At 45.9% G+C, this 22,562-nt stretch overlaps 1 protein-coding gene across 9 annotated transcripts in view; it reads left to right on the top strand.

Annotated features, from left to right (window-relative positions):
* The window catches only part of TCF7L2 (transcription factor 7 like 2), a 197,948-nt gene that overhangs the window by 107,505 nt on the left and 67,881 nt on the right, over nucleotides 1-22,562 (top strand). For all 9 annotated transcript variants that reach the window (XM_075842778.1, XM_075842779.1, XM_075842780.1 and 6 more), the window contains one exon: nucleotides 6,057-6,140. In XM_075842778.1, the coding sequence (XP_075698893.1) occupies nucleotides 6,057-6,140 (84 nt within the window). The remainder of the gene's footprint in view (nucleotides 1-6,056; nucleotides 6,141-22,562) is intronic.

Below are 22,562 nucleotides of genomic sequence, written 5' to 3'. Positions count from 1 at the left end.
CTGAACATGCAGATCCGTAGACTCGGGGGTGTTGGGGTTGAACACGCGGATCCGTAGACTCGGGGGTGTTGGGGCTGAATACGCGGATCCGTAGACTCGGGGGTGTTGGGGTTGAACACGCGGATCCGTAGACTCGGGGGTGTTGGGGCTGAACACGCGGATCCGTAGACTCTGGGTTGTTGGGGCTGAACACGCGGATCCGTAGACTCGGGGGTGTTGGGGCTGAACACGCGGATCCGTAGACTCGGGGGTGTTGGGGCTGAACACGCAGATCCGTAGACTCGGGGGTGTTGGGGCTGAAAATGTCGTTCCTGAACAATTACAAGTGAAATCAGATCCTCGCAGAAAGGTGTTTCATGGCCTCACCCTAAAGATCTGCATTCTTCCACACAACACACCGGAACGCACGTTCCTCGCCGTCTGCCGGCTATAATGATGGGTTTCTGCAGAATATTTACTGATAAATTGCGGATTTAAAGGGGAATTTACTCTAATTAAAAAAGGGTTTATTGGATTTTGTATTTAATAAAACTGGTGAAAATGTGATATTGTGTGACGAGAGCTGCTCAGGGGATTATTCTTCATACAGTCATGTTACAGCACCCCTAGTGGACAGGGAAAAGAAGGACAGAGCAAAGTTTAAAGTGGAAGGAACAGGGTCCCTCAGCTGCACAGAGTATTTTAGGAGAGGAGTGTGCAGATCTTGTGGGGAGAAGTTACTTGTCCACTCATGAGACAATGTTATTGAGGACAAAGCTGCGAGTGGCAGGGACTGTCCCATGAGGTGAGAGTTACACAATGGAAGGAGCAGGGTCCCGGCAGCGCAAAGTATTTCAGCAGAGGAGTGTGCTTATCTGGTGGGAGGTCACAGAATTACATAATGGAAGGAGCCAGGTCCCAGCAGCACAAAGTATTTCAGGAGAGGAGTGTGCCTATCTGGTGGGAGGTCACAGAGTTACATAGTGGAAGGAGCAGGGTCCCAGCAGCACAAAGTATTTCAGGAGAGGAGTGTGCTTATCTGGTGGGAGGTCACAGAATTACATAATGGAAGGAGCCAGGTCCCAGCAGCACAAAGTATTTCATGAGAGGAGTGTGCTTATCTGGTGGAAGGTCACAGAATTACATAGTGGAAGGAGCAGGGTCCCAGCAGCACAAAGTATTTCAGGAGAGGAGTGTGCTTATCTGGTGGGAGGTCACAGAATTACATAGTGGACGGAGCAGGGTCCCAGCAGCACAAAGTATTTCAGGAGAGGAGTGTGCCTATCTGGTGGGAGGTCACAGAGTTACATAGTGGAAGGAGCAGGGTTCCAGCAGCACAAAGTATTTCAGGAGAGGAGTGTGCTTATCTGGTGGGAGGTCACAGAATTACATAATGGAAGGAGCCAGGTCCCAGCAGCACAAAGTATTTCAGGAGAGGAGTGTGCTTATCTGGTGGAAGGTCACAGAATTACATAGTGGAAGGAGCAGGGTCCCAGCAGCACAAAGTATTTCAGGAGAGGAGTGTGCCTATCTGGTGGGAGGTCACAGAGTTACATAGTGGAAGGAGCAGGGTCCCAGCAGCACAAAGTATTTCAGGAGAGGAGTGTGCTTATCTGGTGGGAGGTCACAGAATTACATAGTGGAAGGAGCAGGGTCCCAGCAGCACAAAGTATTTCAGGAGAGGAGTGTGCCTATCTGGTGGGAGGTCACAGAATTACATAGTGGAAGGAGCAGGATCCCCAGCAGCACAGAGATTTTCAGGAGAGGATTGGTGATCTGGTGGGAGATCACAGACTGAGAGTTACATAGTGGGAGGAGCAGGGCCCCAGCAGCACAGAGTATTCCAGGAGATGATTGGACTGATCTTGTGGCGGGCTCTTGGCGCAGCAGCCACACGTGTCCTCTCCTTTCCATGAATAATTCTGTAAAACCCTGAGATCTGTCATGTCTGTGCAGTGTGTCGGCCCGGCGTTGCTTTGTATTTGCCGGTGTTACACAGCTGAGGTTGCGGAGCAGAGGCAGAGCGGCGGGGAGGACTGACATTTGGAAGTATTGGCCTCTATTGAACACCGTGGGCTTCTCTGTGGCATCTGGATTCATTTAGCTCTCACGGCAGTGGGGCTGAGGCTCATATCCGCCAACCCGTAATGTTATATAGGCAATGATCCTGTTCTGTCTTAATGTAATTGAAAATTATGCGTGTTGTAGACTCTGAGCGCTGAAATGTAGACTCGTAAAAATCTGCGGTTCAGGTAGCCCGTGGAGATTGGATTTGGCAGACAATGAAGCTTTTATGTAGAGTAACTACCGCCTGTATATTATATTGTGGACAGCGTCACTTGTGGAGCTGCAGACTTCAGGCCAGACGTCTCCGGAGCACCCCCATCACTGGAGCGACCCGCACCGCCGGCCGGGAGATTAAAATCACGCCCTCCACAGGACACCTCTCAATGATTAATCCGCAGCCTGATATTCATCAACTGCTTCCTAAATAAATCTCCTTGATGTGCTGATGCTGAATAAATATACAGATGGGGGATGTTTAGGTGACTATTCCTGCAGGACCGCGCCCAGGTACTCACTGCCGGGACTGTAGGGATCACATCCACGTATAGGGACAGCGTTCTGTGTGATACACAAAGCAAAAGGCGCAAGAAGTGGAGAGCGCCAAATTCATGGTGTGTGTTATACAATAGTGGGTATCTAGAGAAGTAGGCGTGGCTATGAGGCGTCTAACGGGCCCAGTGAGTTGCACCAAAGTTATCAGACTGCAATTTGCACCATATTCGCCAACTTGTAAATGTACAGATCTTAGGACACCATTGCTAAATCTCCTCCAGTGTTCATCCTACGGGACAGCACGGGGGGCAGTGGTTGGTACTGTGGTCTTGCAGCACGGGGGGCAGTGGTTGGCACTGTGGTCTTGCAGCACGGGGGGCAGTGGTTGGCACTGTGGTCTTGCAGCACGGGGGCAGTGGTTGGTACTGTTGTCTTACAGCATGGGGGGCAGTGGTTGGCACTGTTGTCTTGCAGCACGGGGGCAGTGGTTGGTACTGTTGTCTTGCAGCACGGGGAGCAGTGGTTGGCACTGAGGTTTTGCAGCACGGGGGGCAGTGGTTGGCACTGTTGTCTTGCAGCACGGGGGCAGTGGTTGGTACTGTGGTCTTGCAGCACGGGGGCAGTGGTTGGTACTGTTGTCTTACAGCATGGGGGGCAGTGGTTGGCACTGTTGTCTTGCAGCACGGGGGCAGTGGTTGGTACTGTTGTCTTGCAGCACGGGGAGCAGTGGTTGGCACTGAGGTTTTGCAGCACGGGGGGCAGTGGTTGGCACTGTGGTCTTGCAGCACGGGGGCAGTGGTTGGTACTGTTGTCTTTCAGCACGGGGGGGCAGTGGTTGGCACTGTTGTCTTGCAGCACGGGGAGCAGTGGTTGGCACTGTTTTCTTGCAGCACGGGGGGCAGTGGTTGACACTGTGGTCTTGCATCACCGGGGGGCAGTGGTTGGCACTGTGGTCTTGCATCACCGGGGGGGCAGTGGTTGGCACTGTGGTCTTGCAGCACGGGGGGGCAGTGGTTGGCACTGTTGTCTTGCAGCACGGGGGCAGTGGTTGGTACTGTTGTCTTGCAGCACGGGGAGCAGTGGTTGGCACTGTGGTCTTGCATCACCGGGGGGCAGTGGTTGGCACTGTGGTCTTGCAGCACGGGGAGCAGTGGTTGGTACTGTTGTCTTGCAGCACGGGGAGCAGTGGTTGGCACTGTTGTCTTGCAGCACGGGGAGCAGTGGTTGGCACTGTTGTCTTGCAGCACGGGGAGCAGTGGTTGGCACTGTTGTCTTGCAGCACGGGGAGCAGTGGTTGGCACTGTTGTCTTGCAGCACGGGGGGCAGTGATTGGTACTGTTGTCTTGCAGCACGGGGATCAGTGGTTGGTACTGTTGCCTTGCAGCACGGGGGCAGTGGTTGGTACTGTTGTCTTGCAGCACGGGGAGCAGTGGTTGGCACTGTTGTCTTGCAGCACGGGGGGCAGTGGTTGGTACTGTTGTCTTGCAGCACGGGGGGCAGTGGTTGGTACTGTTGTCTTGCAGCACGGGGGCAGTGGTTGGTACTGTTGTCTTGCAGCACGGGGAGCAGTGGTTGGCACTGTTGTCTTGCAGCACGGGGGGCAGTGGTTGGTACTGTTGTCTTGCAGCACGGGGATCAGTGGTTGGTACTGTTGCCTTGCAGCACGGGGGCAGTGGTTGGTACTGTTGTCTTGCAGCACGGGGAGCAGTGGTTGGCACTGTTGTCTTGCATCACGGGGGGCAGTGGTTGTCACTGAGGTATTGCAGCACGGGGGGCAGTGGTTGGTACTGTTGTCTTGAAGCACGGGGGCAGTGGTTGGTACTGTGGTCTTGCAGCACGGGGGCAGTGGTTGGTACTGTTGTCTTGCAGCGCTGCTTTGAATATGACCCCGTGTTCGCATTGGTTTCCTCCGGTTTCCTCTCTCACTCCAAAAACATCCTGATGAGAAAATTAGATTGTGAACCCCACTGAGGACAGTGAAAGATGACAACTGCTGTACAGCGCTGCGGAATATGTTGGCGCTATGTATATAAAATAAAAGCATGCAGGGACAATGATCTGTATACAGTGATACGGCAGGTCCTATATGTAATGATGTGGAGATGCCAGCAGGGACAGTGGGGGAATATATTAAGGCGAGCCACACATCAATCTCAAAGTGTAACTAAACGTTCAACAAACTTCTGACATGTTATAGTGACTTGTCAGAAGTTTTGATCGCTGGGGTTCGATCACTGAGACCCCCACCAATCGCTAGAACGAAGCAGCAGAAGTGCTCATGTGAGCGCTCAGCCACTTCGTCTCTGTTCGGCTTTTTCCAAAATTGATGTAGCGGAGCACAGGCTCATAGACTTTCTATTGAGCCCGTACTCCGCTACATTATTTTCCGGAAAAAGACTAACAGAAACGAAGCGGCCGAGCGCTCACACGAGACCTTCTGCCACATTTTTGGTGGGGTTCTCAGTGCTCGAACCCCAGCGATCCAAACTTCTAACATGTCACTATAACAAGTCACTATGTCACATCAGAAGTTTGTTGAACTTTTAGTTACACTTTAAATGAATGTACGTTGTTGGAAAATGCACCGAACATATTACGAGATACACACCTCTTAAACAATGCGACAGAAATGCAAACCTACGCCGGTTATGAGCGCCTTTTTTCCTCGCCACTTTTTCGGAAAATAGCGAATGGAGTAAGAATTCACAAATTGTCGCGCAACTATGGCATATGCCAAAATTTAGCAACTTTTTAACACTGGATAACTGCCATAAATCTGTTGATGATGTATATATATATATATATAGGGGGGATTTTATGAAGTCCTCTATGCGTTAAGTTTTCTGGTGTAGAAAAGTTGCAAACTTGCTTTTTGTGCAAACATTTTGCAACATTTCTATCTTTTCACCGCCTACGCCACTTTTGTGGGTGGGGCTTAATGATAGGGGAGGGGCACCACTGGTGTAAATTATAGCACAAATCTACTCTAGTTTATAGCTGGATTAGATTTCATTTTCTGGCCCACGGACGACCTCTTAATAAATTAGGCGCATCTTACTCCAATTTTCATTAGATTAAGACTGACGTATGGAGCACAAGCTGTAATAAATTACCGCCAGTATGTTTTCCTATATGTAGTGATGTTATATATCGAGGATATCCCGACCACCTCAAATGTTTTCTATTATTATTATTACCATAAATTTTTTTTTTTTATTGTTGTTACTACTATTATTATTTTAATTGTTGTTATTGTTTATTATTATTATTATTATTACTGTTGTTGTTATTATTGTTGTGGTTATTATGACTATTGTATCAGTCTGTACGGGGTGATGAGGAGAAGTTTGCGCTATCATTGTCTGCTGTGTGACTGCAGGTTCCTGGGTTCTGTGGCCCCCACATTATTGGTGGTTGTACTCCAGGATGCTGGGAGTTCTTCTCACTGTATTTTCTTTCTTCACATTGTTTTATGCACCTTGTACTGATGTTTCCTTTCTTCTTCTTCTCCCCTCCAGTACTTACAGATGAAATGGCCTCTCCTGGACGTGCAGAGTAGACAAGCAATGAAGGACGCCAGGTCTCCGTCTCCAGGTCACATCGTAAGTGATCACGGTCTTCTTCAGACTTTTCTTCATATGTTGGATTCACTTTCCAGACTGTTCTGTCTCCAAATATGGGAGGAAATGATGTTGTTGGGTTCAGAGAGGAACCATAGAGATTGTCACGCCGTCCTCATATGCGCATCTTATGGCGGGATATGTCTGATTCATATGTAATAAACGCATACAGCGACTAGGACCTCACTATGAAATGATTTAAATTTAAAGAAAACCCTCAGTCATCACTTAATGTTATATTTTTAACCTCCCCCATTGAAGGTCAGTAATAATAGGAATAATTTACTTACCCATGATGCATCATTTCCAGCGGCTATTTTAAAAATATATCTATTTCTGGGTGGAGCTTAGTTGTCACATGACCGTGTGCTCCTGATACCTGTGTAAGAAAAGCCAACTGATAAAAAGAAATTACGTTTAACACCTTTTTGATGGCGTGGGAAATTAGTTGTCAGGGAGAAATAATGGCACAGTGGAGTTTTTATTTTTCAATCATCTTTTTATTCATTTATCGACATATAAAGGCCAATAGCTAAAGAGCGTTTTATAGACAATTGTATTATTTATCCCATGTTTAACAGCCAGGAATCTGACCAATGGGAGCGGAGGCGCTTGTTATGTCTTAGCCGGAGATCAGGGCATGCTGTTTGTCTGCCGGTGTTTTTGTTTCAGCTTGACCCTATTGTTGGGTGGAGGGGCTGTGCCGCTATGCCCCTCACAAGTCATTACCTTGTGCTCGCTCCCAACTGCCAAGTGGTGTATACATGAGATGCAGAGGAAAGAATGACCCTATTATAATGCAAATCTGCTGCTGGCCAAATATCTCCGCAGCAGGTGATCGGATACTAAACCTGAAAGAACACAAGCTCGTTCTTGTTAGAAAATTTTCCCATAAAGGCGACGGCCTTCACTACAAACAAAATCCATAATTAAGTGGTAATGACTGTCGGTGAGGGCATTTCCTGCCTTTTAATGACCAGCTTCGGGGGGCTGTGGACTGAGGAGACAAAGTCAATCATTAAAATTTTGCCTAAAACGAGTCACATCCTCTCCAGCCGATCCCCAGATCCAGAACCTGCTCAGCCGGAGGAGAGCGTCTTTTGAAGGTTTCTCTGATGAACCGTGGGCATTTTTAACGTTTTGGGCTTCTGACATAAGAATAATTGCAATAAGGCACTCTAATTATTGAGCCGCCCGCAGCCAGAGAGAGAGAGAATCGCCAGTGCGCCCCCCGAGGAGCAGAGCTGGCTGGTGAGGCGGCGGGGTCCACGGGGTCAGCAGCACAGTCTCATTATTGTATTGCTTAAGGTGGAGGAAATCTTGATGCAGTATTTGTCCAGCGCCAGCCTGCAACTTTATAGCCGTGATATCCACCAGACATAGGAGCAGCCGTCCCGGTGGCCACGCTCAAGAATTGGTGCTCTCCGGAGCAGCCAGACCTCAGCGTTTTACCATCGACGGTCATTGTTTCCAATAGTCGGCTCTCTGACGTTTTGGCGCCCGTTACATCCATACGGTGTCTGTTATATAATTCATTGTTTAGGTGGTCGTTCACTTTATATAGTTGCCGGCTGAGCGTGCATGTGTTTTCAATGGGGAGAGGGGAATAACCTGCTGCCAAACTCCTCTGTCCCCCTCCAGACCCCTCTGCAGCTACTTATCTCCTGCAGGAACACGAGATCGGCCATGTTGAAATCGAATATGGCGAATCCTTCTCTTCACCAAAATCTGCCATCGGATGAGAATCGGGACACCCCCATACACATTAGATAGTCGGGGAGTCCCACTGAAATCTGAGGGTTCTGACGACATTTATCTAATGTGTACGGCCACATTTATTGTTCTAGTTAATCCCGATAAGATTAAGCACATTCTAAAATGTGTTATGCCCCTCCCCATTAATGAGATAAGTAGGTGCTCCTCAGCAGTATCCTGAGAGATTCCCCTCCCCATTAATGAGATAAGTAGGTGCTCCTCAGCAGTATCCTGAGAGATTCCCCTCCCCCATTAATGAGATAAGTAGGTGCTCCTCAGCAGTATCCTGAGAGATGCCCCTCCCCATTAATGAGATAAGTAGGTGCTCCTCAGCAGTATCCTGAAAGATTTCCCCCTCCCCATTAATGAGATAAGTAGGTGCTCCTCAGCAGTATCCTGAGAGATTGCCCCCTCCCCATTAATGAGATAAGTAGGTGCTCCTCAGCAGTATCCTGAGAGATTCCCCTCCCCATTAATGAGATAAGTAGGTGCTCCTCAGCAGTATCCTGAGAGATTCCCCTCCCCCATTAATGAGATAAGTAGGTGCTCCTCAGCAGTATCCTGAGAGATTGCCCCCTCCCCATTAATGAGATAAGTAGGTGCTCCTCAGCAGTATCCTGACAGATTGCCCCCTCCCCATTAATGAGATAAGTAGGTGCTCCTCAGCAGTACCCTGACAGATTTCCCCCTCCCCATTAATGAGATAAGTAGGTGGTCCTCTGCAGTATCCTGAGAGTTTCCCCTCCCCCCATTAATGAGATCAGTAGGTGCTCCTCAGCAGTATCCTGAGAGATTGCCCCCTCCCCATTAATGAGATAAGTAGGTGCTCCTCAGCAGTATCCTGAGAGATTGCCCCCTCCCCATTAATGAGATAAGTAGGTGCTCCTCAGCAGTATCCTGACAGATTTCCCCCTCCCCATTAATGAGATAAGTAGGTGCTCCTCAGCAGTATCCTGAGAGATTCCCCTCCCCATTAATGAGATAAGTAGGTGCTCCTCAGCAGTATCCTGAGAGATTCCCCTCCCCCATTAATGAGATAAGTAGGTGCTCCTCAGCAGTATCCTGAGAGATTGCCCCCTCCCCATTAATGAGATAAGTAGGTGCTCCTCAGCAGTATCCTGAGAGATTTCCCCCTCCCCATTAATGAGATAAGTAGGTGCTCCTCAGCAGTACCCTGACAGATTTCCCCCTCCCCATTAATGAGATAAGTAGGTGGTCCTCTGCAGTATCCTGAGAGTTTCCCCTCCCCCCATTAATGAGATCAGTAGGTGCTCCTCAGCAGTATCCTGAGAGATTGCCCCCTCCCCATTAATGAGATAAGTAGGTGCTCCTCAGCAGTATCCTGACAGATTTCCCCCTCCCCATTAATGAGATAAGTAGGTGCTCCTCAGCAGTATCCTGAGAGATTGCCCCCTCCCCATTAATGAGATAAGTAGGTGCTCCTCAGCAGTATCCTGACAGATTTCCCCCTCCCCATTAATGAGATAAGTAGGTGCTCCTCAGCAGTATCCTGAGAGATTCCCCTCCCCCATTAATGAGATAAGTAGGTGCTCCTCAGCAGTATCCTGAGAGATGCCCCTCCCCATTAATGAGATAAGTAGGTGCTCCTCAGCAGTATCCTGACAGATTTCCCCCTCCCCATTAATGAGATAAGTAGGTGCTCCTCAGCAGTATCCTGAGAGATTCCCCTCCCCATTAATGAGATAAGTAGGTGCTCCTCAGCAGTATCCTGAGAGATTCCCCTCCCCCATTAATGAGATAAGTAGGTGCTCCTCAGCAGTATCCTGAGAGATTGCCCCCTCCCCATTAATGAGATAAGTAGGTGCTCCTCAGCAGTATCCTGACAGATTGCCCCCTCCCCATTAATGAGATAAGTAGGTGCTCCTCAGCAGTACCCTGACAGATTTCCCCCTCCCCATTAATGAGATAAGTAGGTGGTCCTCTGCAGTATCCTGAGAGTTTCCCCTCCCCCATTAATGAGATCAGTAGGGGCTCCTCAGCAGTATCCTGAGAGATTGCCCCTCTCCATTAATGAGATAAGTAGGTGCTCCTCAGCAGTATCCTGACAGATTTCCCCCTCCCCATTAATGAGATAAGTAGGTGCTCCTCAGCAGTATCCTGAGAGATTGCCCCCTCCCCATTAATGAGATAAGTAGGTGCTCCTCAGCAGTATCCTGACAGATTTCCCCCTCCCCATTAATGAGATAAGTAGGTGCTCCTCAGCAGTATCCTGAGAGATTGCCCCCTCCCCATTAATGAGATCAGTAGGTGCTCCTCAGCAGTATCCTGAGAGTTTCCCCTCCCCCATTAATGAGATAAGTAGGTGCTCCTCAGCAGTATCCTGACAGATTGCCCCCTCCCCATTAATGAGATAAGTAGGTGGTCCTCTGCAGTATCCTGAGAGTTTCCCCTCCCCCATTAATGAGATCAGTAGGTGCTCCTCAGCAGTATCCTGAGAGATTTCCCCCTCCCCATTAATGAGATAAGTAGGTGGTCCTCTGCAGTATCCTGAGAGTTTCCCCTCCCCCCATTAATGAGATCAGTAGGTGCTCCTCAGCAGTATCCTGAGAGATTGCCCCCTCCCCATTAATGAGATAAGTAGGTGCTCCTCAGCAGTATCCTGACAGATTTCCCCCTCCCCATTAATGAGATAAGTAGGTGCTCCTCAGCAGTATCCTGAGAGATTCCCCTCCCCATTAATGAGATCAGTAGGTGCTCCTCAGCAGTATCCTGACAGATTTCCCCTCCCCATTAATAAGATAAGTAGGTGCTCCTCAGCAGTATCCTGAGAGATTGCCCCCTCCCCATTAATGAGATAAGTAGGTGCTCCTCAGCAGTACCCTGACAGATTTCCCCCTCCCCATTAATGAGATAAGTAGGTGCTCCTCAGCAGTATCCTGAGAGATTGCCCCCTCCCCATTAATGAGATCAGTAGGTGCTCCTCAGCAGTATCCTGAGAGATTGCCCCCTCCCCATTAATGAGATAAGTAGGTGCTCCTCAGCAGTATCCTGAGAGATTGCCCCCTCCCCATTAATGAGATAAGTAGGTGCTCCTCAGCAGTACCCTGACAGATTTCCCCCTCCCCATTAATGAGATAAGTAGGTGCTCCTCAGCAGTACCCTGACAGATTTCCCCCTCCCCATTAATGAGATAAGTAGGTGCTCCTCAGCAGTATCCTGACAGATTTCCCCCTCCCCATTAATGAGATAAGTAGGTGCTCCTCAGCAGTATCCTGAGAGATTGCCCCCTCCCCATTAATGAGATCAGTAGGTGCTCCTCAGCAGTATCCTGAGAGATTGCCCCCTCCCCATTAATGAGATAAGTAGGTGCTCCTCAGCAGTATCCTAACAGATTGCCCCCTCGCCATTAATGAGATAAGTAGGTGCTCCTCAGCAGTATCCTGACAGATTTCCCCCTCCTCATTAATGAGATAAGTAGGTGCTCCTCAGCAGTATCCTGAGAGATTTCCCCCTCCCGATTAATGAGATAAGTAGGTGCTCCTCAGCAGTATCCTGAGAGATTTCCCCCTCCCCATTAATGAGATAAGTAGGTGCTCCTCAGCAGTACCCTGACAGATTGCCCCCTCCCCATTAATGAGATAAGTAGGTGCTCCTCAGCAGTACCCTGACAGATTTCCCCCTCCCCATTAATGAGATAAGTAGGTGCTCCTCAGCAGTATCCTGACAGATTTCCCCCTCCCCATTAATGAGATAAGTAGGTGCTCCTCAGCAGTATTCTGAGAGATTGCCCCCTCCCCATTAATGAGATCAGTAGGTGCTCCTCAGCAGTATCCTGAGAGATTGCCCCCTCCCCATTAATGAGATAAGTAGGTGCTCCTCAGCAGTATCCTAACAGATTTCCCCCTCCTCATTAATGAGATAAGTAGGTGCTCCTCAGCAGTATCCTGACAGATTTCCCCCTCCTCATTAATGAGATAAGTAGGTGCTCCTCAGCAGTATCCTAACAGATTGCCCCCTCCCGATTAATGAGATAAGTAGGTGCTCCTCAGCAGTATCCTGAGAGATTTCCCCCTCCCCATTAATGAGATAAGTAGGTGCTCCTCAGCAGCACCCTGACAGATTGCCCCCTCCCCATTAATGAGATAAGTAGGTGCTCCTCAGCAGTACCCTGACAGATTTCCCCCTCCCCATTAATGAGATAAGTAGGTGCTCCTCAGCAGTATCCTGACAGATTTCCCCCTCCCCATTAATGAGATAAGTAGGTGCTCCTCAACAGTATCCTGACAGATTTTCCCCTCCCCATTAATGAGATAAGTAGGTGCTCCTCAGCAGTATCCTGAGAGATTGCCCCCTCCCCATTAATGAGATCAGTAGGTGCTCCTCAGCAGTATCCTGAGAGATTGCCCCCTCCCCATTAATGAGATAAGTAGGTGCTCCTCAGCAGTATCCTAACAGATTTCCCCCTCCTCATTAATGAGATAAGTAGGTGCTCCTCAGCAGTATCCTGACAGATTTCCCCCTCCTCATTAATGAGATAAGTAGGTGCTCCTCAGCAGTATCCTAACAGATTGCCCCCTCCCCATTAATGAGATAAGTAGGTGCTCCTCAGCAGTATCCTGACAGATTTCCCCCTCCTCATTAATGAGATAAGTAGGTGCTCCTCAGCAGTATCCTAACAGATTGCCCCCTCCCCATTAATGAGATAAGTAGGTGCTCCTCAGCAGTATCCTGACAGATTTCCCCCTCCTCATTAATGAGATAAGTAGGTGCTCCTCAGCAGTATCCTAACAGATTGCCCCCTCCCCATTAATGAGATAAGTAGGTGCTCCTCAGCAGTATCCTAACAGATTGCCCCCTCCCCATTAATGAGATAAGTAGGTGCTCCTCAGCAGTATCCTGAGAGATTTCCCCCTCCCCATTAATGAGATAAGTAGGTGCTCCTCAGCAGTATCCTTAATAGTACAAATATATTTTTTAAGAATATACAACTTTCAGTCGTAGTTTTTGACAGTCTGTTTTTTTTTTAGCTTTTAGGATTTTACGTTTGTAAAGAAATTGAATACATTATGGATTTAATGAGCAGCTTCAGTTTGCAGGTCACTATTGAATACGGTTTGTAGCAATAAAGATAAACACTTTGCCTCATATCATCCACTAGGGGCGCTGCTGGATTAATACATAGTAATAATCTCCTATATATATTCTGATCCCTCCTGCAGCAGATGGGAGCAATTCCAATAATAACTTGATTTTGACCTCAGCTTCTTCTGAGATCAAAATCTTGGGACATTTCAAGCACCGCCCCCGTTCCGCCAGGAAACACCCACAAATGTGTAAAGAAACGCCCTTTCTAATGCACATTAGCATAGACCCAGCCCCTTTAGGGACCTGGTTCTGGCTTCCTCTCTGGCCCAGAAGTGTTGGCAGAGGGTATCATAATGTATATCCAGCATTTCTAGAGTCATTCAGAAGAGCGAGGAGATCTTCATGGGTCACCCACAAGCTACTGAGCATATCCAAAGAGAAATCCTGGCCACAGTTTCCCTGGAGTTCCCCTTTAATATGATCTGTCTGTAGTGTTCTGGTTATTGATACAATGTAACGGTCGCGTTGCGCTTTGATACATTCAGCACCCTGACAGCTCCTCTCCTCACCCGGGTCTGGACGCGCGCAGCTTCTCCGAGCAGCGAGCTCCTTTTATTTTTGGCCCGGCTGCAGAGCGTATAAATCAGATGGCACTTCTGCTATTAATTTTTGGCAGCGGAGGGAATGAAGCTTTACTTAAATCCTAAGCAATAGTAATAAATTAGGAGTTTAACGTGAATGAGCGCGCTGACACGCGGAGGAAAAGCAAAGTGTGCGAGATGTGTAACACAATAGTGCGAGCGGCTCTCTGCGCAGGAACGGCACGCGGTAACGGCTGCCAGGGGCCGCCTGATGTCTCCTCTAGGTCTCGCGCTGAGCTGCGGTTAATGTGGGTTTGTGTCTTCACCTCTTACCTGGTTCATTTCATGCCGTAAATCTACAGCAGCCAAGACGTCTCCCCGGCAGGACCGTCCTGATCTGCCGGGGACCACAAGAGTCTACACTTTGGATTTATTTTTTCTTTGGGGAAAGTTTTTCTCTGCTGTAGTCATCCTGAGTGGTAAACCCTGTAAGGATTGGTTTTTTAGGGCGCAAGGATAGAATAGTTTTGGGGTTCCTCTGTGAACCCCCCACCCCCTCTATAATCCAGAGTGAAGACTCTGGGCATGTCAGCAGCTTCATCCGGGGGGAACAGTCCTAAGCAGGGACATAAATACCATGTAGGCAGTGCCACACAGGTATGGGGAAAGCGCAAGTTAGATTCGACCTTTACCCGTTACAAGGGCAAAATAGATAGATAGATAGATAGATAGATATGGGATAGATAGATAGATAGATAGATAGATAGATTATGAGATAGATAGATAGATAGATAGATAGATATGAGATAGATAGATAGATAGATAGATAGATAGATATGAGATAGATAGATAGATAGATAGATAGATAGATAGATATGAGATAGATAGATATGAGATAGATAGATAGATATGAGATAGATAGATAGATATGAGATAGATAGATAGATAGATAGATAGATAGATAGATAGATAGATAGATAGATAGATAGATAGATAGATAGATGATATTTTGGCACCTCTGCTCAGGTCTTTGCCTCAATAAAGTAATTTGTACTAATGAGACTTTTGTGTTCAGGCTTTTGCTGGGGGTTTATTGAGCGGCGTTCACACTGTTGTACGTGTTGGGGAGGGGGAGGGTTGCTCAGGGGTTTATTGTGATTTAAAACTCTGTAATTCAGCAGAATCCCCTCGGTGTTCTCTGGGATAGGCTGAGATTACGGAGAGAATGCCGCGTGACTCTAGTTGGAGGACACATTTTCTTGGCTTGTGTTTGCTGCATGTGATTTCAAGATACATCAATCTTTTCCTGGCCGGGTTCCCACACAGGGATGCAGAGAAGGTCTAAGTCTTTCTAAGAGATTTTTATGTTCCGTGTGGTGGGGGGGGGGGGGTTCTACATAAAGTTCTGGATGCAGCAAAATAAACTGTAACTGCAGAAGTTTGTGCAATGAAAGTTTTAACGGCCGTTATAAGGAACAGAACTCAGCCATTTGCTGTAATCCTATTTCCCACCGGACTAGTCCTGACCATATTACCTTCCCGGGCATCAACAGTCCCACATAATTACATTTTATGATCCTAGAGCTTCATGGGGGGTCTTCTCATGTGGTGATCCATGACTGGGTGGTAACATCTTGTCCTCATCTTGGGGCCGGGTCCCATTGAGTAGTGAAGACTTTCTAAGTTGAAAAGTTTAAGATTCTCCTGACCCAATAGTCTCGATCACGTAGCACTCTAATTTTGAGGGTCAACTTTTCCATTTAGGAATCCCAACCATATTCTGAATTTTTAAAAGGGAGAGTTGGCAAGTCCAAGTAGGATGGGAACGAGGTCATCTGGAGACCAGTTGTGGTCAAGAATAGTTCGGTGGGTGTTGATGGTGGTGACCAGTTTGTCCAACTACTATAAACATTAGGAGCTAATTGCCCGGCAATAAATAGTCATCAATAGAAAATAGAAAAGATGATGATGGTGATGATGATGATGATGATGGTGATGATGATGGTGGTGATGATGATGATGATGATGATGATGATGATGGTGGTGATGATGATGGTGGTGGTGATGATGGTGATGATGGTGGTGATGATGGTGATGATGATGGTGGTGATGGTGATGATGGTGATGATGATGGTGGTGATGATGATGGTGATGGTGGTGATGGTGATGATGATGGTGATGGTGGTGATGGTGGTGGTGATGATGGTGGTGGTGATGATGATGATGGTGATGATGATGTTGATGGTGATGATGGAGGTGATGGTGGTGGTGATGGTGATGATGATGGTGGTGGTGATGATGGTTGTGATGGTGGTGATGGTGGTGGTGATGGTGGTGATGATGGTGGTGGTGATGATGGTGGTGGTGATGGTGATGATGATGGTGATGGTGATGATGATGGTGGTGATGATGGTGATGATGATGGTGGTGATGATGGTGGTGGTGGTGATGATGATGGTGATGATGATGATGATGGTGATGATGATGATGATGATGGTGATGATGATGATGGTGGTGATGATGGTAATGATGATGATGGTGATGGTGATGATGATGATGATGGTGGTGGACACGTGCCATCAAGTTGACTTCATCCCTAATGTCCGATCTTGTGGTTGGATCTTCAGGCTTCTCATCATTTCGGTGATTCTCTCCATCCATCTCTTTTGCTTGGCCCCATTGGCTTTATTCTGGTTCCATGGGCTTCTTGTGACAAATCATTAACCCTTCATTGACCTGAAACGAACCGAAGCCCCTGAATGACCTTCCATCAACAGAGGCCGGCTGCCAATCTGACACAGCCTGGACCTGTCTGTCTCCTTCCACCCAAATAGTGTTTGCAGTAAATCCTTACGGTGTGCTTCCTTTGTGCTGCCCATTGTGTGAAGTGTCTTTCGACATTAGCTTTACTGCACGTTTTATAATGGACGAATACGCAATTGTGCGGGTAATGCTTTTGAATAAATGCAATTCAATTGTCTGCTGGTTATAAACATAATGTGTGAATCATTCAACGCTGAGCTGGATCATTGTAGGGCCTTGAACTAATTCCAGCAGTTAAGAGCTGTTAGTCTGAGCTCCAAACCGACTTCATTGAATTTACGTTGCACATATAATACAATGCACCGACTATTGAATGGCGCTGAAAGGTTCCTCTATAAGCTTTGTAACGAAATTGTATTCTTTACCTTCCATATACTGAGCGAGGCTGACTTTGTCAGAGACCAAATTATCTGTAGGACCCGTGTACATTCAGTGTCGACTGTAATATAAGCGGCTACATTGTATCTGATGGGATTATCTCATTGTTTCAGCCTATTAGTGAATAGAAGACACTGAATAATATAATATATTCATTTCCTGCCGTGAGGATCATTGAACCTATTACTTTATGGATGAATCCTGATGTTATTATTATTGTAATTATTATTATTATTGTTATTGTTATTATTCTTTTTATTCATTGTTCCTTTTTGTTGTTTATTACACTGTAGAGTTTTACTAAATACAATTATTGTATCAATTCCTTTACTGTGTCCGGTGGGCACCTAACATAGAGCAGAACCTCTTAAAATGTTTAGGGTCCAAATGTATCAGGTCAGAATTGGTGTTTGAGGAGCTGAAGATGATCTATAGAGGACTGATCTATAGAATGGTACCGTCCATGATCGACTAGTCTTGTCTGATCTTGTGGTTGTCGGACTATTGGGATTTAGCTATAGTGATATACTGTCCCCGGTCACGTTGTTATAACCTGTGTATCATATTTATATGTATTATATGACCTGTAATCGTTCCATGGAGAACAGTGGCGGACACCTCACGGCTCTTAATCTGAGCGATCGTGTTACAGTCACAGAACTCGGGTGTGACTATTTATTAACTGCGGTTTTTTTTCGCAATCAATGATTTTTATTGCATTAAACAACTGGACTGTCATCTATGAAGTCACGCACAATATGGACACTTTGTAGGTTAATTCTTCATTGGAATTTCCATAGGATTCATTCTAGGTTTTTTAATGGACACAAGTGACCCATCTACTTACTGTTCTCTCCATAAATGTCCTACTCAGTGCCCAACTCTATTTGAGGTCTCGCCCTTATCACAAAGTTTATATGATGTGATGCCCTCTAGTGGAGAGGAGTAGATGGAGGATTTATATGTCACCCTCTAGTGGGCAGGAATAAGAAACACTTTGGAAGATGTGTGGCCACCTAGTGGTGACGGGTAGCAACAGTGTTTGTATAATATGTGTCCATGAGTGGATACAGCTCGTATAATGTGTGTACCGGAATAGCTGCACTGTATTGTATGGTATTGTACATTGCTCTCTAGTGACCAGGAATGGATATGGCTTGTATAATGGGTGGTCCTTTAAAGTCAGGTGTGACTACAGTGTTTGTATAATATGTAAGCCTTCATTGGCCAGACATAGACATAAATTGTATACTGTTTGGCCCTTCAACGGTCAGGAGTAGTCACAGCAATGTGTGTGTAATATGTCGCCCTCTAGTGGCTGGGAATACATACTTCTTGTGTAATGTGTGGCCCTTTAATGTATATTGTGTTGCCCTCTAGTGGTCAGGAGAAGCTACAGCAATGTGTGCAAGAAGTTGCCCCTACAGTGTTTGTAGATGTAACCCTATAGTGACCAGGAATGGATAAAGCTTGTAGAATGTGTGGGAACAGCATTGTGTATAATAGTTTTCCCTCTAGGGGTCAGGGCCTGCACTGCTATGACTATGGGTCAGGTCTGCATTCCATGATGATGTCGCCTGCTCTTCCTTCTTCTTCTGCTGCTGTGTTGACATTTCCCATTATACTAGACCCACGACCTGCGCCCCCTTTATCATTGTCAGAGAGGAGAGGTCAGTTCCATGTCAGTCATGACCTGGTGCCAGGGAATTGGTAAATTTGTGGCTTCTAAGCAATATAGTGTCCTAGCAGACAAACAAGAGAATGATGCCCCGCCACCAATTCTAAGAGGCAGAGGGGCAGTGTATACATTGTAAATCTGCAGATAAAGTGGATTTAGCTGGTGAAGATTGTAATTCTGATCAGTAGAATAATTATTATTATTGTTATTATTTTTCTATTACTAGTGGTATTATTTGTTATTATTATTTATTATTATTTGTTATTATTATTTATTATTATTCTTATTATTTATTATTATTTGTTATTATTATTTATTATTATTATTTGTTATTATTATTATTTATTATTATTATTATTATTTGTTATTATTATTTGTTATTATTATTTATTATTATTTATTATTTGTTGTTATTATTATTATTATTATTTGTTATTTGTTATTATTATTTGTTATTATTATTTATTATTATTATTTATTATTTGTTGTTATTATTATTATTATTTGTTATTATTATTTGTTCGTATTTCTTATTATTAAATGGGATGTATTTTGGTTAATATTATATTATTATTAGATATAAACGTTGATATAATTGTTATTTAATAACACTGACCACTTCCAGCCTTCTCCTTGACTAGAATTTCTTGCAGTAATCGTTACTCTCACATGGCGCTAATCATTATGTATAAATGATTTCCTTCTAGTTTATTAAAGCTACAGACGTCTATTTTTGGGCCTCGTCAGGAGCTGCTTATTATATTGTGTGGCTTCTGCAGATGGAGAATAATCTGTCCCGGGGTCGGAGGTCAGGGTGATCTGGTGAAAGTTTGGAGAATGCCTTGCCGCATAGTCATTAGGAACAGTCGTGTATATAATGTAAGACAGGTGGATTTTACATTGTGTAAGGATGGATGTGACTTCACAGAGAGCGGAGACGATAATCTGAGCTGATTGATGGTCGAATACAGCGCCACCTACTGGCCTGTGGAGATAGTGCACTGTACAAATCAGGTGGATGAAGAGACACATAAGAGTTATTGGTCCATATGATGATGATGATGATGATTGATAATAATTGCAATTAATTCTTCTTTAAAATGCAAAATCCTTTTTATAATAAACTCCAGTAACCGATATTGCACATGACTGGGATAAAAACCTCAGTCTCAGCAGACAGTATCACACATGATAGGATTAGATACACAGCTCAGCAGACAGTATCACACATGATAGGATTAGATACACAGGCTCAGCAGACAGTATCACACATGATAGGATTAGATACACAGCTCAGCAGACAGTATCACACATGGTAGGATTAGATACACAGCTCAGCAGACAGTATCACACATGATAGGATTAGATACACAGTTCAGCAGACAGTATCACACATGATAGGATTAGATACAGCTCAGCAGACAGTATCACACATGATAGGATTAGATACACGGCTCAGCAGACAGTATCACACATGATAGGATTAGATACACAGTTCAGCAGACAGTATCACACATGATAGGATTAGATACAGCTCAGCACAATATCACACATGACAGGATTAGATACACCGCTTCAGCAGACAGTATCACACATGGTAGGATTAGATACACAGCTCAGCAGACAGTATCACACATCATAGGATTAGATACCTCTAGGATATATGCATTGATAATATTATACATGACCACGACGAGTCCTCTCATTGCTCCGGTTGGCATCTTGACCTGGTGACCGTCTCCTTTGCAGCGTCTCCTTCTGCGCCACGTGTTGGATCTTCTTCCGCTCGTATCTATAACTGTTTTGTTTGCATTGAACATCCAGATTTATACATTTTTAATAACTCGGTTCCTTTTTTATTTTTAAAAGTCGACAGAAACAAAACACATTTTCTCTTCCCCTTGTCATGTATATAGTGGAGCCGGATCAGATGAAAGGATCATTGCTTTTGGCATTGTATGTATTTCTTGCCTGTAAAATACCTTCCTTTATGTTTTGTTTTCTTGTTTTTCTAGATGAGGGGGGATCCCATTCATTTTGCACAAAACTCCTCTCTTATCAGAGGTTTTCACTGGGAATTTTACATCAAAGTCCCCGACATGAACGTCTTATTAAATATTTTTACAATCCTCTCTTTGGTTCTTACAGAATAAATGGGCGCTCAGTGTCTAGAACCACTTTTCATGAAACCCGGATCACATGGCGCTCTTTAGCGTCTTGACGGGCGGCTAATTTTATTGGGGCACCCCTTTTCCTATTGGTTTGTGGACTTTAACCCTTTGCTGCTACATTTTATTCAGTGGTCTTGTTATGGGTCACATCTGTGGTCACTGGTGAAACGCGTGGGGATATAGCTGTAGTTCCTCCTCTGCTCTGAGGGGGGCGCTGTACGGGAAACATGGGACCCTCATTAGTAAGTGCAGAAACGACTCTACTGTAAAGCCCTGTTTAGGCAGAGACGGCTTATTGGCCGTATACACTAAGCTGTTTGACAAAATGTTAGAATTTAATTAGCCGACTTCAAAGGTGCAGCGTCTTCTGTGATGGTTGAGGATTGAGAGGAGCTAAAGATGGTTAAATCTGCCTGACCTGACACCCCGGTGACATTTCCCTCATCACCTCCATCAGACCTGGTGCAGATCATTAGAGATATCCGTCCTGGTTACAGTGAGGGAACTTCGTGTTCTCTATTCCCTGATTATTTCATACATGTGGATATATATAAGATACGCACTCCGGTCTGGATACAAGGAACAGGCTGAGACTAAGGAGTATATATCTCCGCTTGCACATAGCCGATATGACAGACAATACCTCACTGCGATTTACCGTTTTGCGCAGCTCGGAATTTGTGGCGCATAATATCAGCCAGATAAGGCGGTTATAGGCCAAGTTGCCGGTTTTCTAGGTTTTTCTTTTGCGTTCCGCAGCATATCGCGTCTTTGCTGAATTTCTTTTGCACTCTGCAGCATATCGCGGTATGACATGTGGTAGTACAATGCTGTTTTCCATAAAAGCAGTTGTTGGCGATGAAATAAAACATGGCGGCCCATAGCGGTAAACAGTTTAAAATCGCCGGTACTTGCGGTAATAACGCTGTCGAGCGATACGTTTTATTTTGCGTGGTTGTGGAGCATGACAATAATGTAAATGTGAATGTGACTTTGGGGCCTGGAGCAGACGGTTTCAGTCTCGTGACGTTCCACATTTTGATGCAACTTTAATGGGATTTACAACGGACGTAACAATCGGCAAGCTTAACGATGACTCCGATAATTACGCAAGATTTGCACAAGTTACCATTCACTTCTACTGGTGGGAGAATTTGCGCAATGTGCGCCCCTCCTCTAGCTGTGACCGTGCAACTGAAGTTGTCTAACCCTGCGCTTATAATCCCGATAATACCATGTCCACCCCAGCAGCCCCCAGCCATGTAATAGTCACCCCCGTCTCTGTAAACAATGTAGCAGATGATAAATACAATGTTGCTACTTGAGGCTGTTACATTGTGTTCATAGTGATGATGCCGTCGTATCTTCTGGTCTTTTATCCTCATATTTGCAACTAAGTGCAGATAAACAGTTAAAATGGAGGCGTTTTCTGCCCGTGTTGTCACCGTTGGATGGCTGAGGGGCACATATCATTTAATATGCACGGTAACGAGGGAAGCAGGAGTAGGTAGGACAGCAAGGTCGTCTTCAAGATGACCAAGGAGAGACGCAGAGAACAAAGACTTAGTCTCCCCATCTTCACCCCCAGGCAAAGTAAAGCGAAGACCCTTCTTTGATCGACTGCGCTAATTGACTCAGAAGTAGGAACTGCAGGAACTTCACCTGCTATGTGACAATATGTTTCACCAGAGGAGCGGAGGCTGAGGTGGCACCAGAGGAGGATGCGGAGGACAGCGGACCATACAACCAGAGAAGGATGCGGAGGACTGCTGACCATACAATCAGAGGAGGATGCGGAGGACTGCTGACCATACAAGCAGAGGAGGATGCGGAGGAATGCTGACCATACAACCAGAGGAGGATGTGGAGGACAGCGGACCACACAACCAGAGGAGGATGCGGAGGACAGCGGACCATACATCCAGAGGAGGATGCGGAGGACTGCTGACCATACAACCAGAGGACGATGCGG

The sequence above is a fragment of the Rhinoderma darwinii genome, chromosome 11 (assembly GCF_050947455.1).
Source record: "Rhinoderma darwinii isolate aRhiDar2 chromosome 11, aRhiDar2.hap1, whole genome shotgun sequence".
Classification (NCBI taxonomy): domain Eukaryota; kingdom Metazoa; phylum Chordata; class Amphibia; order Anura; family Rhinodermatidae; genus Rhinoderma; species Rhinoderma darwinii.
This window is presented reverse-complemented; position numbering and strand designations above follow the sequence as displayed.